This window comes from Polypterus senegalus, chromosome 12 (assembly GCF_016835505.1).
Source record: "Polypterus senegalus isolate Bchr_013 chromosome 12, ASM1683550v1, whole genome shotgun sequence".
Taxonomy (NCBI): Eukaryota; Metazoa; Chordata; class Cladistia; order Polypteriformes; family Polypteridae; genus Polypterus; species Polypterus senegalus.
The window spans coordinates 28,105,882-28,122,809 of NC_053165.1; the positions used below are offsets into that span (position 1 = coordinate 28,105,882).

At 40.6% G+C, this 16,928-nt stretch overlaps 1 protein-coding gene across 2 annotated transcripts in view; it reads right to left on the reverse strand.

Moving 5' to 3' along the window:
• Positions 1-13,951: 13,951 nt before the first annotated feature.
• Positions 13,952-16,928, reverse strand: part of slc2a11b (solute carrier family 2 member 11b) — a 47,627-nt gene continuing 44,650 nt past the window's right edge. For both annotated transcript variants that reach the window (XM_039771152.1, XM_039771153.1), the window contains exon 12: positions 13,952-14,309. In XM_039771152.1, the coding sequence (XP_039627086.1) occupies positions 14,106-14,309 (204 nt within the window). In that variant the 3' untranslated portion in view covers positions 13,952-14,105. The remainder of the gene's footprint in view (positions 14,310-16,928) is intronic.

The following is a 16,928-nucleotide window of genomic DNA, read 5'->3' on the forward strand; positions in this document are numbered from 1 at the left end:
CACGCCGGCGTTTTAGCACTGTGGAGCTCCGCTGAACCGATTTATTTCAACATAGCCAGCGCAGCGTCGCGAGGCAGCTGAAGCCCACCGAGGCAATCATCAGGCCCAAGACAAACAGACACCTTTCGGCTACGTTAGCAGCGCCACTTAATCTAACCTGCAGGTCTTGGCTGACTCGCTCATCCTGCACGTCGCTCCTGTAAATGACAGGTTGTTAAAAGTGAAATAAGATGCGCAAGTTAAAGAAGAATCATGAAAGCGAGACCTTCTCCCTATCTTTGAGCGAATGGCATTTACATGATATGTCTGTTTCAAACCCTCCGTCCCCACTTTGTGACCGACTTTTCACATGGTGATTATCCCGGAGAGTAAAATTGTTACATTTTAATTTTTCTCAAAAGAAGCAGGATGAAGTGAATTTACAGGACTCCTACAGAAAATTCACATCACAGGAAATTCACACTGCATTGATATTCTTCCTGTGATTCACCAGTAATTTAGAACTTTAGTGCCTCAGTTTCAATCAGTTTACAACTTAATGGTAGCAGCAACAGAAAACCGTACAAATGCCACAGAATCAAACGCTGTTTCAGTTAGCTTATAACTTGGAAATGGAAAACAGTACAGCAGTGTGTAAAGAATCAGAGCCATCCATCACGAAGGACAGCCAGTCGATCAAATGTGTGTAATGTGACACTTCCTGGAGTCTCCACTATAATAGCCAGGGCCATCATAATGTATGGCCACTGGAGGGGCCCAGGAGAATAGGGGCCAACGATCTTTCTGTTTTGCTATCAAAACAGGCGCCCCAGTGCTATAGTTTGCCCAAAGGCCTATAATGCTGGTAAGACCACCCTGATAATGGCCTGTCTGAAGGACTGCAAAAGAGCAACGACAATGGAACAGACGTCTGAGACCAAGACGTGTCAAAAAGAACGACAGACAGAAACCATTTTGTTTGGACAGTGGAGAACACAAATTAATGCATCACACCAACTGCCGACCAGAACAACATCCACCCTTGGCAAAGCTGGTTTTAAGCATGCTTTTCCAAGACTGTATCCATACTTTTTGCCATCTTATCTTCTATTAGAATTTCGTTTACTGGTATTTAATACATTCCACATTGCTTTTACATTTGTGTACTTTGTCTTTCTATCTTAACTGACTAAAGTAAATATCAGGGTGATCAAAGTGCTTCTTTCTCGCCCACAGGGTTGTCAAGGCTGAGAGGTCACACCTCAATCAGAAGAACAAGTGGTGTAGAAGTAGGACTCCATTGGTTGGTAAGTGGAATATAATCAAAAGCGTGTTGACTCTTTCATGTGTCTTTGGTGACAGCCGTATATCTAGTAAGTGCTGGTGGGAGTGAAACGTCTGCGGAGTACTGAGAAGTGACAGGCTTGAGTGATGTACTTATGTGGAAGATATTTGTGACTAGGATGTGTGGGTGCGCACGCACGTGTATCTGTGTGTTTATTAATCTTAAAGAACAGGAAGAGACCAAACTTGTAACAAACCTGTCGAGTCTCACAAATTCCCACAATAATACAAGGACATTTACTTTGAAGTGTGGATCTGCTATCGGAGATGAGAGGGTGTAGCAGAACCAGTCAGTGCAAATCAAAAACTTCAGAAGAAAAGTTAATTAAGAAACCCTGACTCTGCTATAGTGCATGCAGCAAGTTATCATTTTTACTTGCTGTGCTATCTGTCTAAGACAGATTGACATCTAATCAACATAGACCACAGTGTATTCAGGATCAGCACTTGCTGTTCACCTTCTATTGTAATGTGTTTTGTAATGCATGTAGAAATAAAATGCACTGTGTTTTCATTCCAACAGATGGTGCCCCACAAACATTAGCACTGCTTTTCGGAATCTCATAGTGAATGGCATAACAGAGGAATAAACTAACTGTGATGTACCATCTGATGGAATGACTAATGCAAACATTTGTAACGATATATTGCACTGTATTTATCATTCTAACAGATGGCACACTATAAACGATAGCCCCAGTTTTATAAGTCCCCTATCAAGACGGCATATGACAGAGGAGAAGGAGGTTAGGAGCATGCGCTGAGACATATCTATTACGTTTGTCCTTCCAACAGATGTTGCAACAGCATAGACATGCACAGGTTCTTGTCCTTTTATTAGATAGATAGATAGAAAGGTGGATGCTTAATTATTGATATTCATATTTTGTTATTATACATAAAGCATTTCATGACTTGATTTAATTGGTTACTAATTCATAAAATGGCTGGAATGAAAACCTGCAGCCATACAACATGCTCGGTGGAAGTCCTGGGGCCTCATGTATAACGCCGTGCGTAGAACTCATACTATAACATAGTGTAAGCACAAAAGCGAGAATGTTTGTACACACAGAACAATCCAGATGCAGGAATCTGTGTGTACGCAAACTTCCGAGTTCTTCCGCTACATAAATCCCTGTCAGCGTGAAAAGTAACACACGTGCACGCGCCTGCTGCCCCACCCCAACTCCTCCCAGAATTACGCCTCTTTGAATATGTAAATCAATATAAATAGCCCTTAAGATCAGCCTTCTGTGAAAAGACAATGGCAAAAGTATGAGGGAAAATTGAAGAATTTCAGCGAATACCAAGTGGAGGCAACGGAAAAACATACTATTTGTTGGTTTAAACAGTGGTATTAACAACAAAAGGAAGTTGATCGAGTGACATAGCATGTCAGAAAAACTCGAAAGCTCAAGTTCATAAAGTTGCACAGTGCCCAAAATTTAAAAAGAAGTCACATATCAAAGTCGCCGTGAAAAGGCGAGTTGTAGCCCACCGTCTGAGTGTCATATGAAAGCTTATTAGGGTACAGAAAAAAAAGGCACACGGTGGGGAAAAAGCACAAAATGTCAACTTCAATCTCGAAATTTCCACTTTAATCAGGCAGTTTATTTTGTCAATAAAGTAGAACATTATAAACTTCATCTTTAAATTGTTTAATTTACTAGTTTCTCAAATCCCATCATAACTAAAGTTGCACGTTAAATGCTTTGTTTTTTATTTGATCTTCTATGTGTGTATATCACTACTTGCTTCTTAAACGGGCTCTCTTCCTCCAACAGGACACAGAATCCATTACATTAGTGATATTACAGCTCTCTGAATAACTAAAATACTGAGATGCATACTTGATATCATTTTCATGATAGGAGCTAAAGCACGTTATTAAACATGGGAACACAGTGGTGCAGTGATTGTGCGTGTCCTTCAATGAAATAATTTATTGCAGCAGTACTGTCTCTTTCAAATGTACTAACCGCCAATTCCTGTCCTTCCTTTTCTTTCTCCAAGTAACCGATCACCACACAATCAGCTCTGTAATGGACGTTAAGCCATCTGTAAGCTTAGAACTGCGATTCTTCAAAACGTTTAAGAAACATTGAAATATCTTCGTAGTACATGTTTAATTATTCCATCCTTCACGCCAGTCCCAGTAAAGCATACAGTGCGAGGCAGGAACAATCGTGAGCAGAGCGCCAGATCCTTGCTAGCGTAGCGACACCGTGTCCTTTAATTATTAAAAATATAGATTATTTAAATGAAGTTAAAGTTTTATCTGTATAATAAACATTTTGCTGCATTTCATTTTAAAAATGATATTGTCATCATATGTAAATACGTGCTTTATAAAGTGGCTCAGGTTGTGCAATATTATAACTGTATCGTAAGTTTACAGTGAGGTGATTGTACTTAAAAGTACAAACAGTTCTACAAGGAGCACTTGATGGACTGATTGAGTGCGTTTAGAGCTCTTGGGATGAAACTTTTACTGAACCGCGAGGTCTGTACAGGAAAGGTTTAAAGCGTTTGTCATGTGAGAAGCGGTTTAAATAGGAAGCATGGCTGAGGCAGCGTGTACTTGATGCTGTATACCGATAATTCTCTTTCCGATCAGCTTCTCTGAATGGTGAAAAAGATCAAAAAGATGATCTGCTGTGGCAACCCTAAAAAGGGAGCAGCTGAAAGAGGAAGAAGAAAGTGCAGTGCGAGTAACAACACTAAAGCAGTTGTTGTATTTAGAATAGTTTGACAATTCTGTAGACCATTATATTGTTACAGGTTAATTACAATCAGATGCCTTAAACTAATAAACAACATGCGGTTAATTTCAGGGCGGCACGGTGGCGCAGTGGTAGTGCTGCTGCCTCGCAGTTAGGAGACCCGGGTTCGCTTCCGGGTCCTCCCTGCGTGAGTTTGCATGTTCTCCCGTGTCTGTGGGTTTCCTCTGGGCGCTCCGGTTTCCTCCCACAATCCAAAGACATGCAGGTTAGGTGGATTGGCGATTCTAAATTGGCCCTAATGTGTGCTTGGTGTGTGGGTGTGTTTGTGTGTGTCCTGCGGTGGGTTGGCACCCTGCCCAGGATTGGTTCCTGCCTTGTGCTGGCTGGGATTGGCTCCAGCAGACCACCGTGACCCTGTATTCGGATTCAGCGGGTTAGAAAATGGATGGATGGATGGATGGTTAATTTCAGTGTATTTATAAAGCCATGTCAGGACTGTGGATCTAAGAAAGGAACATTAGCACTGCTTTGACGCTGGGTGCTGCCAGTCTGCAAAACCGAGTGCAGAACTTGCGTACGACAGGGTATGAGGTACCGTGGAAATGTGCGTAGCTTTACGCCAAGTTTAGGTTTTATACATCGCGATTTGAACATGGAAACGTTCGTACGCAACATCTTTGTGTGCATTTGCACCGTTTATACATGAGGCCCTGGTGACTTGTAATGTACTGACACCTCATTCTGATTCATTGTGAAGCAGCAGCTTGAGATCTACTCTTGAACTCATTTAATTCGAAAATAAGTGTGTGTGTGTATATGTATATAATAATATAAAAAATTCATACTGGTTACTAATTAAGAGAGTAGCAGCCTTTATCTTTTTAATGAGGGCATATGTAAGAATTTAAATGGGCCAGTTACGCATGACAAAATTTTAACTTGAATTCAATGCTTAAAATAAGTAAGACTCATTGGTCTCGTCCGATGCGAGAGATGGACGTCTGAAGTGGAGCTCCGCTAGCAGTGGTGCTATTTTTCATATTATTTGCTTATTATTCTGAGATATCCTGTATTTATTCAACCCGAGAGGGACCGCTACAGTATATGTAAACACATATAAACATGGCCAACAAGAAGGGGGTCCGAAAGAATCGAAGACTAAAGCTAAAACCAAGCTACGATCAGCAAGCCCTAGCTCGAGATACGGCCTCTCAGAGACGGACCTGGATCAGATGGGCGAAAGTACAGACTCCTCGGGACCATGGTCCGCTACATCGTCGCCGGCTGAGAGCGAAAAGGGGAGCGAAGGTGCGATCGTGAGTGCAGATGTGGATAGCTCGCCGATTGGAGAGGATTACCTGAAACTGGAAAAGACCGGGAGGTCCGCTGCTTCAGTTACGCAATTACGCGGACTGGAGCAGCGGGACACCGGCTTCAGCAGAGTCTGCTGCTTCATCTATGGTACAAGAAGGCACAATTGAGCTATCTGAACTGAAAGTGTTGCTCGCTGAGCTCACGCAAGATATAAAGAAAAGTGAGAAGGCTAATGAGAAAGCAACGGCAAAGGCACATGAGAGACTGAAACAGGAGATGAAACAGGCCAATGAATGTCTGCGACAGAAAATCCAACAGGCAAATGAAAGGCTGCGTCAAGAGGTACAACTTGAACTTCGACAGGTGCTGGGTAAAATTGAAGAGCGCATTGAGAAAAACTCGGTTAAACTGAGCACGCTTGCTGATCAATTGGAGCATCTTAATGAGACATTCACGAATCGGATCGAAATGGCCGAACATTCAGCTGCCAGTGCCGAGGAAAGAGCAGTAAATGTCAGTTCGGAATGTAAAAAACTCGGAGAAAAACTTGGAGACAGACTGGCTGCTTTAGAAGATGGGAGTAGAAGGTATAATGTCAGAATTGAAGGCCTGCTGGAGAATCGAGAAAGTTCAAACCCTGTGAAATTCGCAACTGAACTTTTTTCTAAAATAATCGGGGGCGACTTTAAAGCAGAATCTGAGATAGCAGCGGCTTACACGTCTGGATCAAACACCGTCAGACCCCGACCAAGATCTTTTATAGTTCGTTTTGAACGATTATCATTTAAGTTAGAGGTGATGGCACTCCTCAGAAAAAAGGAAGATATTATATATGAAAATAGCCACATTCGTGTCTTCCCTGACTTCTCTCCAGCAACAGCTATTAAACGCGCAGCCTTCTATAATATTAAACAGCGGCTACGGCAAGCCAGTGTCAAATACAGCCTCCTGTATCCGGCAAAACTGAAAGTGGAATGGCAGGGTCATTTCTATGTTTTCGCTAGCAAGGAGGAAGCAGAAAATGAATTAAGAAAGCTGATCCCGGGACTATTCTGATACATAATTGTGAGTCATGGCGGTAAATGATAAAGCTAGGATTAATAATCTACTGTCTGATCTATTTGTTTTAAAATACTGGTTTTTTATCAGCATATATTCTTATTATTACTTACTTATTACTTAGTATTACTAGGGCGCTAAATGTTTATGTTTTATTGTGCTTAATTACGTTTTCCTCCTCCTTTTTTTTTTTTTTTTCTCTTTTTCTTTTCTAATTATTTCATGTGTACCCTAAATGAGACTGTTCAATATCATACCCTTGGTTTACTGTTATTGCTATTACTGCATTAAGACTTGTTATGCTTATTTTGGACACATCTTTAACACCATCACCTGGGTTTATTATCTGGGGGTATCATCTTAATGCACTAAAATTGCTGAAGATTATATATATATATATATATATATTAAGTGCAAAATTCTTTTTCTTTTTCTCTTTTAAAGACTATATTGGTAACAGATATCTCTATCTTTTAACCTAAAGCCACTGCATGGGGGCTTGATGTGCTTTGGACGTGCTCTGTCTCTGGGTATGTCAGAGGACTGGGACTGTGTGAAGTGGGTTTTAGCCTCACCTGGGGAGGCAAATTAAGGGGGGAAGAGAAAGAGAGCAGGCTTGATCTATACCTAATCTATCATCTCAATCTTTATAATTATAACTATCAACGTAATAATAAGCTGCATGGCAACAACTCTTGGGGGAATAGGAAATTAAGACCTAAACTATTTCACTTCCAGTTAAGACTATAAAATGACATCAAAAACTGGAATGTTAAAGGCCTGAATCACAAATTAAAGAGAAAGAAAGTACTCTCTCACCTAACAGGTCTAAATGCTAAAATAGTATTTTTACAGGAAACCCACTTACTAAGTAAGGATCAGTTCCGCTGCAAAAGACTGGACTGGCCAAATGTTCCATTCTAGTTTTACAAAGAAAACTAGAGGGGTGGGAATTCTCATACATAGAACAGTACCATTTGTAGCATCAGATGTAGTATTGGATCCTGAAGGGAGATATGTGATGGTCATGGGAGACTTATCTAACTGTAAAATGATTTTGATAAATGTTTATGCACCTAATGTTGATGATAAGGAATTTATACAAAATTTATTTGCATCCATTCCCAATCTGAACACTCATAAACTTATAATGGCTGGGGACTTTAATTGTGTTCTAAATCCACTTTTAGATAAGACTTCCTCCACAGGGGAACGCAACTAACACCGCAAAGATAATTACAAAGTTTATAACTGATCACAACTTATCAGATCCCTGGAGGTTTTAAACCCAAATTCAAGAACATATTCTTTCTACTCACCAGTACATCATTGCTACTCAAGGATTGATTACTTCTTTATAGATAATAACTTCTTGCCTAAGATTAAATCTTGTAAATACGATGCTATTGTTATTTCAGACCATGCTCCGATGATCTTGGAGCTGAAATTACTAAGCCCCATACACTCACCAGCAGATGGCGCCTCAACCCGCTTCTATTAGCTGACGAGAATTGTACTGAATTTATATCCAAACAAATGAATTCTTTCTAGAGACAAATACATCCCCTGAGATCTCTGCAGGAATACTCTGGGAAACTCTTAAGGCCTTCTTAAGAGGACAGATTATCTCATATCTTTCCCACAGAAATAAATCCGAGCGAAGAAAGTAGCAGAGATAAAAGCGAAATTACTAAAATAGATGAAGAACATGCCAGACTACCAAGCGAGACTCTACATAAGAGGAGGCAGGCTCTACATTCAGAATTAAACCTCTTGACAACTAAAGAAACTGAACAACTAATTTACAAATCCAGACATCATTATTATGAACATGGAGAGAAAGCTAATAAGCTTTTAGCAACAAATTCACAAGCAAGATGTGCAACGCAATCTCGTAATTACTAACACTAACGGAGATAAAATCATCGAACACAAAAATATAATGTACACTTTTAGAGACTACTATAAATCCCTATATACTACTGAGTTTAAAGAAGACAATATACAATCTAATGCATTTCTGGATAAATTACAGATACCACAAATTGACGCTTTTAGTGTGGAGGAACTCGATAAACCTCTGTCATTATCAGAATTACTGGATGCTATAAAGTCACTCCAAGGTGGAAAAGCAGCAGGCCCTGATGGCTACCCTGCAGAGTTTTACAAGAAATTCTCCGCTCAGCTAGCTCCCCTCCTATTAGCAACATTTACAGAAGCCAGAGATAACCAATCTCTTCCACAAACCTTTCGCCAAGCACTAATCACTGTCTTTCCAAAACAAAATAAGGACTTATTACAATGTGCATCATACAGACCAATTTCACTTCTGAATAACGACGTTAAAATACTCTCTAAAATCATAGCTAGAAGGATGGAGAAAGTGCTCCCTCGTAATATCACAAGACCAAACTGGATTTATTAGGGGCCGACACTTATCTTCAAATCTTCGACGCCTGTTTAATGTAATATACTCACCAACTAAATCAAACACCCCAGAAATATTATTATCATTGGATGCAGAAAAGCATTCGACATGATTGAATGGAAATACCTTTTACTATTTTGGAGAAGTTTGGGTTTGGCCCAACATTTGTGCATGGATTAAATTACTGTATACTAACCCAGAAGCTTCAGTTTGCATCAATAACATTTGCTCAGACTACTTTAAACTAGAACGTGGCACAAGACAAGGATGCCCTTTGTCACCACTGCTGTTTGCAATTGCCATTGAACCACTGGCAATACATTGTCGAAATACTGATCAGATAAAGGGGATTAGCAGAGAAGGACTGGAACAGAAAATCTCATTATATGCAGATGACATGGTACTGTATATATCGGACCCAGAAAATTCTGTGCCTGCAGTCTTAGCAGCACTCACAGAATTTCAAAAGCTCTCTGGTCTCAGAATTAATCTGAATAAAAGTGTACTCTTTCCGTGAATTCTCAAGCATATAATATTAGATTAGACACCCTTCCTTTTATCATTGCAGAACAGTTTAAATACCTCGGGGTAAACATCACAAGTAAACATAAAGCTCTTTATCAACAAAATTTCGTCGTCTGCATGGAAAAAATTAAACAAGACTTGCATAGATGGTCAACCCTTCATCTCACACTAGCTGGAAGAATTAACACTGTTAAGATGAATATTCTTCCTAAGCTCCTTTTTATTTCAAAACATACCAATATACATTAATAAATCGTTCTTTAAGCAATTAGATTCAACAATAACCTCATTTATTTGGAATTCTAAACATCCACGCATCAAAAGAGCACCCTACAAAGACAAAAGGCAGAAGGTGGCATGGCTCTACCTAACTTCCAGTTTTATTACTGGGCGCAAATATACAGTCGATAAGAACCTGGACACAAATAGAAGAACATACACAGGCATGGACCGCAATAGAAGTAAAATCCTGCAGTACTTCTTTGTATTCCTTGCTCTGTGCTCCAATAAACACACGCTATCGGCAATACACTAATAACCCAATTGTGCTCCACTCACTTAGAATCTGGAACCAATGTAGAAAGCATTTTAAGACGGAGAAGCTTCTTTCTGTGGCACCCTGCAAAAGAACCACCTCTTTCAACCTCACAAACATATGCAGTTTTAATATCTGGAAAAATTTGGAATTAACTTGCTTAGAGATCTTTATATAGACAACGTCTTTGCATCCTATGAACAATTACATTCCAAATTTAACATTCCAGCTACAAATTTCTTTCACTATCTTCAAATCAGGAACTTTGTTAAACAGAACCTTCCAGATTTTCCTCATCTTGCACCCTCATCCACGCTGGAAAAATATTGCTCAATTTCAAGGAGTTAGTCTCCATCTCTACAATATATAAAATCATTTTACAATCCCTTCCTTTCAAAGATCCAAGAGGACACTGGGAAAATGACCTCTCAATTAATATATCAGAAAAGGAGTGGAAAGTAGCAATGCAGAGAATTCACTCAAGCTCCATATGCAAAGCATACAATTATACAACTCAAAATTATATATCGAGCACATCTGTCTCGACTAAAACTCTCCAAAATGTTTCCAGGGCATGATCCAACCTGCGAACGTTGCAACCAAGCCCCAGCCTCACTAGGTCACATGTTCTGGGCCTGCACCAAATTAACATTATTCTGGACAAAATTTTTAATTACCTGTCAGACAGCCTTGGACTCACAATCCCTCCTAACCCATTAACAGCTGTGTTTGGGGTTCTTCCAGAGGGTCTTAAAGTGGAGAAAGACAAACAAATTGTGATTGCATTCACTACACTGTTGGCACGCAGACTTATTCTGATAAACTGGAAGAACCCAAACTCTCCTCTTTTAAGTCAGTGGGAAACTGATGTGTTATATTATTTAAAATTGGAAAAATCAAATACTCAGTTAGAGGATCTGTGCAGACTTTTTTCAAAACATGGCAGGATCTAATCAGTAATATTTTGAAATAAGTTTATAAAGCACAGAGAATTTGTTGATTTAGGTATTTTACAAGCCTTAAATTTTACACGCTTGGCTTGCTCTCTCTCTCAGGGGTGGGGATCGATCTGTTCTTAACATAATTCTTTTTTTTGTAAAAACTTGATTGCTATGTATTGATTGTAATAAAATTAATAAATAAAAATAAAAAAAAAATAATAATAATAAGTAAGACTCAAACAGGTCAGCCAGCAAGGAGTCTCCGCTTAGTCCCAGGTGGTACAGAGCTTAAATGTTCTTTGCTTTACCAACATGAATCTTCTCCAGCTCCTTGGTTTTAACCCATTGTGTTTACTGACACGTGGTGAGGTGGTTCCACTTTCATGGTTGCTTCCTGCCTTGAACCCACTGCAACGCAGAAAGTCATTGGTCTTTATCCACCTTAATATAAGGATAGGTATCTGTGCGTTCATCCAGTTGCTATGTCTTTGTCATTCCAACAGATGGTGCATGACAAACATTCTAGCAGTAAGAAGCATCACCTTTTTCATTCCAATAGATTGCACATCATAAATTTTAGTAATAAAATGAATTGCGATTTTCAATCCAACATCACAAAGATCAACACTACTTTTACAAGGCTCCATGCTAGCCTGTCTGTGCCAGCATTCCGCAGGCAAACATTTAATAAATGATAGTTAGGAAAAGATTTAAAATAGACAAGTGTAATAGGAAGACCAGAACTTTATGTTCTATCAGGACAAAGAGTCCAGAACAGCTTAGAAGGTTTGGGAAGACGCACAGAAAAATGATGATGGGGACAGAGTGTGGTAAAACTTTGCAGGGCTAGCGAGGACTAAAGCAGCCTAATAGATGACACTTGTGGCAACAATGTCATGCAGATGGAGTTTAAGATCATACAGTTTAAGGCTAGACCACACCACAACTGGGACTTCTGGTATATACTGAGTAACAAAAAGGCGTGACCTATGGCCAACGCAAAGACAAGGAAGGGACAATAAGTGACAGTAGAGTGGACTTGAAGACTGTGCTGTGCTCATTATCCATCCATCCATTTTCCAACCCGCTGAATCCAAACACAGGGTCACGGGGGTCCGCTGGAGCCAATCCCAACCCACACAGGGCACAAGGCAGGAACCAATCCTGGGCAGGGTGCCAACCCCCCGGAGGACACACAAACACACCCACACACCACGTGCTCATTATAGGAAATTACAATTTAAGTATACATACATAAACTAGACTAGAATATGATGAGGGACCCGAAAACATCCCCAGTACGAGGGAGTAGGGTGTAGTTCTCAAATGTGCCACTAGGTGTTGTATGGCTACCGTCTGGTAAATCAGTCTGCCGAGCTGACCGAGTGCGTACTTTTGGCGTTTATTTTACAATTGGGCAGGCGATTCAGATTGTTTTGTTTTTTCTTTTCTCCAAGCCATCATGGCAGATTTTAAAGAGACAATGCTGATTGTGCCTCGGACGCTAACGGATTTGTTCATAAAGATTTGTTCCCCCTTGAACAGACTTTTAATCAACCACATTACATTGGACGGCCGAGGCATTTACAGGAAAGCATCCAAAAAAAAAAAACCACAGAGGTGAAGAGAAGTGGCACACGCACAAAAGTGGCTTTTGCACCATGACGGAGCCCCTGCACACACCGTGTTGTCATTCAAAGAGCTTTGACAAACAAAATGGACAAAGTGGTGGATGTTTTGTGCCCCCTGAATTTTTGCCTGCGACTTCTTTTTGCTCCTGAAATTAAAATTAAGACTAAAGGGAAGAATATTTGCTACTGTGGCAGACCTTCAGGAAAATATGTCAGGGGCTTAAGACACTAACCAAAGACAAAAATGAGTGCAGGAAATGTTAAGAGGAATGGGAGAAGCACTGGGACAAGAATATTATTACATCTTGTAATATTACATAGGGTTTTTTTTTGTTAACAATTGCGAGAATTGTTGTGCCCACTTTATTGTATGCTGGCATCGTGGTGTGCATTCATTTTCATTGATTCATACACACATTTTATAACGCCACCCTTTCTGGACGGTGGTGTTTTACACCATTACAGCCCAGTATTCATACATTCTTCCATTCTCTAACCTGCTTGTCTCCATGCAGGGTTTTTGGAGCACATTGCCTATTCAAAAAGGTGGGTATGGTGGGACCTGAGACCGAGTGCCATTCAAGCACAGGGCACACTTATTGAATGACTGACTGACTGCTTTTGCTGCCAAATTTCAGAATTTAGTAAAATAAACATTTACTTTTATCTCCATCAGTAGCCAAATAAATAAAAGCTGATTCAGAAAACAAAGGACAGCCTTTGCCATTCCCTGGTATATCTACCTCAGCATTTGCCACATCGAAGTAGGAGCATCTCCAAATCTACATAATACCCTCTACTAGGCCGAGTGTAATTAAGAAATGCTCCTTTACTTTGGATTGCACCTGTAGTAGTCGTGATACAAAAGGACCTCCACATTGTCAAGCTTGTGTTTACTCTGTCCACTTCCATACCCACTTAACCCAGAGCCTCGGATGCTTGGGGTGCAAACCCTACATGAGGCACCAGTCCACTGCCTAAATAAATCTAAATGGACAGACGTTTTGGAATATAACCCTGTGGATACGGGGAGAACATGCAAACTCCACACCGAAAGGCCTCAGGCCAGGATTTGAACCTCTGGCACAGTGGCCTAACATTTCCGAGTATAATATGATAAGACTGTGGCTGCAAACTTGTCATTGCCCACATTTCTACATAAATCTGCATGGTTATCACCATGAACGCCAGACACACACTGAAGGGAAGTGCAGAACAGCTTTTTGAGGAGCTGCAGGCTGAAAGGAACACTAAACAGACCTTGGCTAGTCTGTCGGTAACCATTCAGTTGTTTAATTCCCTCCGAGTTCCTCAACTTATTGAGGCGTGTCTGTCGATTTTAATTAAAGCAAAAGTTATTGCTCGACAGATAGCAAAGAGGGTACATTTCTATTTTTTTTTTCCTGCACATCACGTTCAATTTCTGTGATGCTCACCAAGACAAATAGTCTTAACAAACAAAACAAATGGATGGACAACTAAAATGTTTCAACTTTATTTAACTTTTACCAGTTGCTTCCTCACTGCAGGTTTCTTCTACTGTTAATAAAGTCCACCGAGATCTGTATTTTAATAATCCTTGGATCATCAACCGACAGTCTCTCATACATACGGCACATCTTTTTACATGTCTGTAGACAGCAACAAAGCACCGCTTCTGTTTTGGTTGGTTTTGTCACTTTTCTGGTTGCCGTAACGGGACTGAAACTCCTGCTTGATTTCCAGAAAGGTTTTGTTTTTAGTTTCAGGTACCACAAAATAAATATATGTGGCAACCAGGCAGCACACGCCAAGAAACACCAGGAAGCAGTACTGCTGAAGACCCATCTGAAATGAAAAGGGAAAAAACAAAAACCAAGTTACTTGTAAAAAACAGTATGATGATAGTTAATAATCTTCTGGCCAGGTCACATTACACCCCTTTTACAGGGATGTTCACTTGTAGACTTTGTTTATAGAATCTTTGTGAGTTGGGGACAGTCGTGGTGCACCTTCAGTTTGGTAGTGTGACACCCCCAGTGACTATTAGTCTGTGACTCACCGCAACAAAGTCACACGGATTTGGTTTTGTCTTAAGTTGCAGGGGTGGGCAACCAATGACCACTCAGCTGCAAATAGGGAATCCATTCCCAGGCTCCCGGTTTCCCACATTCCCGGGAATGAAGCTGCTATAATCCCCGGGAAACCAGGAACGGCCAAGCTCGCATATATAGCGTGTAAAAATCGATCAAGAAATAACAGATTTATAGTTGAAAATAATTAAGTGGCACGGTTTTTTGGCCCACGGTGTAGTGTGTTGCTCATTAATTCAGTCAACAACAGACCAGCAGCAGTCAGTCTCCCGACTCAGTGGACTGGGAGGAGTCCGCACTCTGCAACTCACGAATGCCGGGACTGAGCAGACTTCATTGACGTCTGTCAGACAACAGCTTTGAACAGCAACTTGAAATTGCAATGCGTCAGTCTGTTGCATCCGCATTATCTGTGCCAAGAAACTAGCCATCACAGAATGATGACAAGAAACTGGATGCATCAATAAAAGCTGAAATGGCGGTGTTTCAGAGCAACGGCAAGCGCGGGCGTTGTTTAGAACAAGTGTATCAGTATCTGATCAGGTAGATCGCATTGCATTCAAAAAAAAATTTTCTTTAAACGTTAGTCTATCATATATCCTCCCTATGGCATTTGCCACTTGATTGACATACAGGGTGCCCAGTCTGAGATCTCTTTTCTTCTAACACACTGGTCATCCCACATGCACCCATACAATCAGATTGTGATTCAGACTATGAATGCCATGAATGTAATTACCCCGATCTACATGCTGTCAAATAAACGAACCACACACCGTGGCTTTGCCTCTGACGCTGACGTCCGATTACCGAGAAGGTGTGCAGTGAGTGTGTACGCCTGATGAGCCCAGAATTAGGGCGAAACACGTGTCGCGTACTCTTTGCATTATTTGACAGTAAAACTTTGCAACATTCTATGATCTGCTTCTTGCAACTGAAGAGGGCACCGTGGCGGATGTTTGAAGACACAAGCGTTACCTGGTAGGCAACAACCCATACAATCAGATTGTGATTCAGACTACGAATGCCATGAATGTAATTACCCTGATCTACATTCTGTCAAATAAACGAACCACACAGCGTGGTGCAATGTAAAACATTATTTGAAACTAAAACTATGCTATGCTATATATATTGAACTGCTTGTAGATAAGGTTAGTCTTTTATTGGTGTCAACATACTGCAGTAGTTTTATTAAAAATAAGTGTCGGTCATTCTAAAACCGTTCACATGTGAGATGCCCGTGTACTGTGTCATCCCCGGGAGCCTGGGATTCCCAGGAATATATAAACCCGTCCGGGAATGGATTCCCTAGCTGCAAATACATACTGTATATGGCAGCTGCAAGGAAGAAGGTAAGTGGACCTCACAAATAGAAGAGAGGCTTGTGTTCCTGATGTTTTATGTACCATGATAGAATGCAAGGTGGAGATTGCAGCTCCACCAGGTAGCACATCCAAAATATTGGAGAGTTTGCGATACATTACAAATGTTCTGCAAAGGTGTTATGCAGTCGTGTAATCAGACATCTCCGACGACTGTCTCATCGTAAATTTTAAATCCTCAAGCAGCAAGACCAGCAACACTAGTCGTCAAGTTTGACGTTCCTTCTGACTAGAAGTCGTGTAATGTGACGTTGATTTAAAATAAAGGTCCAGTTTAGAACGTTTCTCAGCCACCCGTTACTGTTATTGTAACCACCAAGGGGCACTGCAGCTCCCCCACCAAACTCTCAACACAATAGCAGGACTCAACTTGCAGTGTACTTAAAAGGTCTAATCCTTTAAAAACGTGGCACATTGGGCTTTGAACCACACAATTTAACACTTGGCAATCCTTCCTTCAGTCCTCCCGACTCTGGCTCCCTGTATTGAAGTAGGCTGCTCCTTTTATACAAAACATGGGAGTACTTTCAGTATCCTCTGAAACATCGGTCGCAAATTTGGTCATGGAGGACCACCGTGACTGCAGGTTTTCATTCTAACCCTTTTTTTTTTTTTTTAAATGAGTGCCCGGTTTGTGCTGATAATTAACTTCTTATAAATTCATTTTAATTAAATTGCTTTTTTAAGATTTGCTCCCCTGAATTTCTTCATCATTCCTCTGAATCGCTTCATTTCTTTCATTAAATGGCACCCAAACCAAAACAAAATGTGAAGTGAGTGAGCCAGCAGAAGACCAACTAAGTCAGGGTCTCCAACTCCAACCAGCTGCTTAATGAGGTGCCGATTCTTGTTATTAATTAAAGCAGTTCTTTAATTCTGTGGCTTGTTTCTGCTCTCGTGGTGCATTAGCAGACAATTCTAAAATTGTTGATCTTTCTCTTTCTAAGATCCATCCATCCATTATCCAACCCACTATATCCTAACTACAG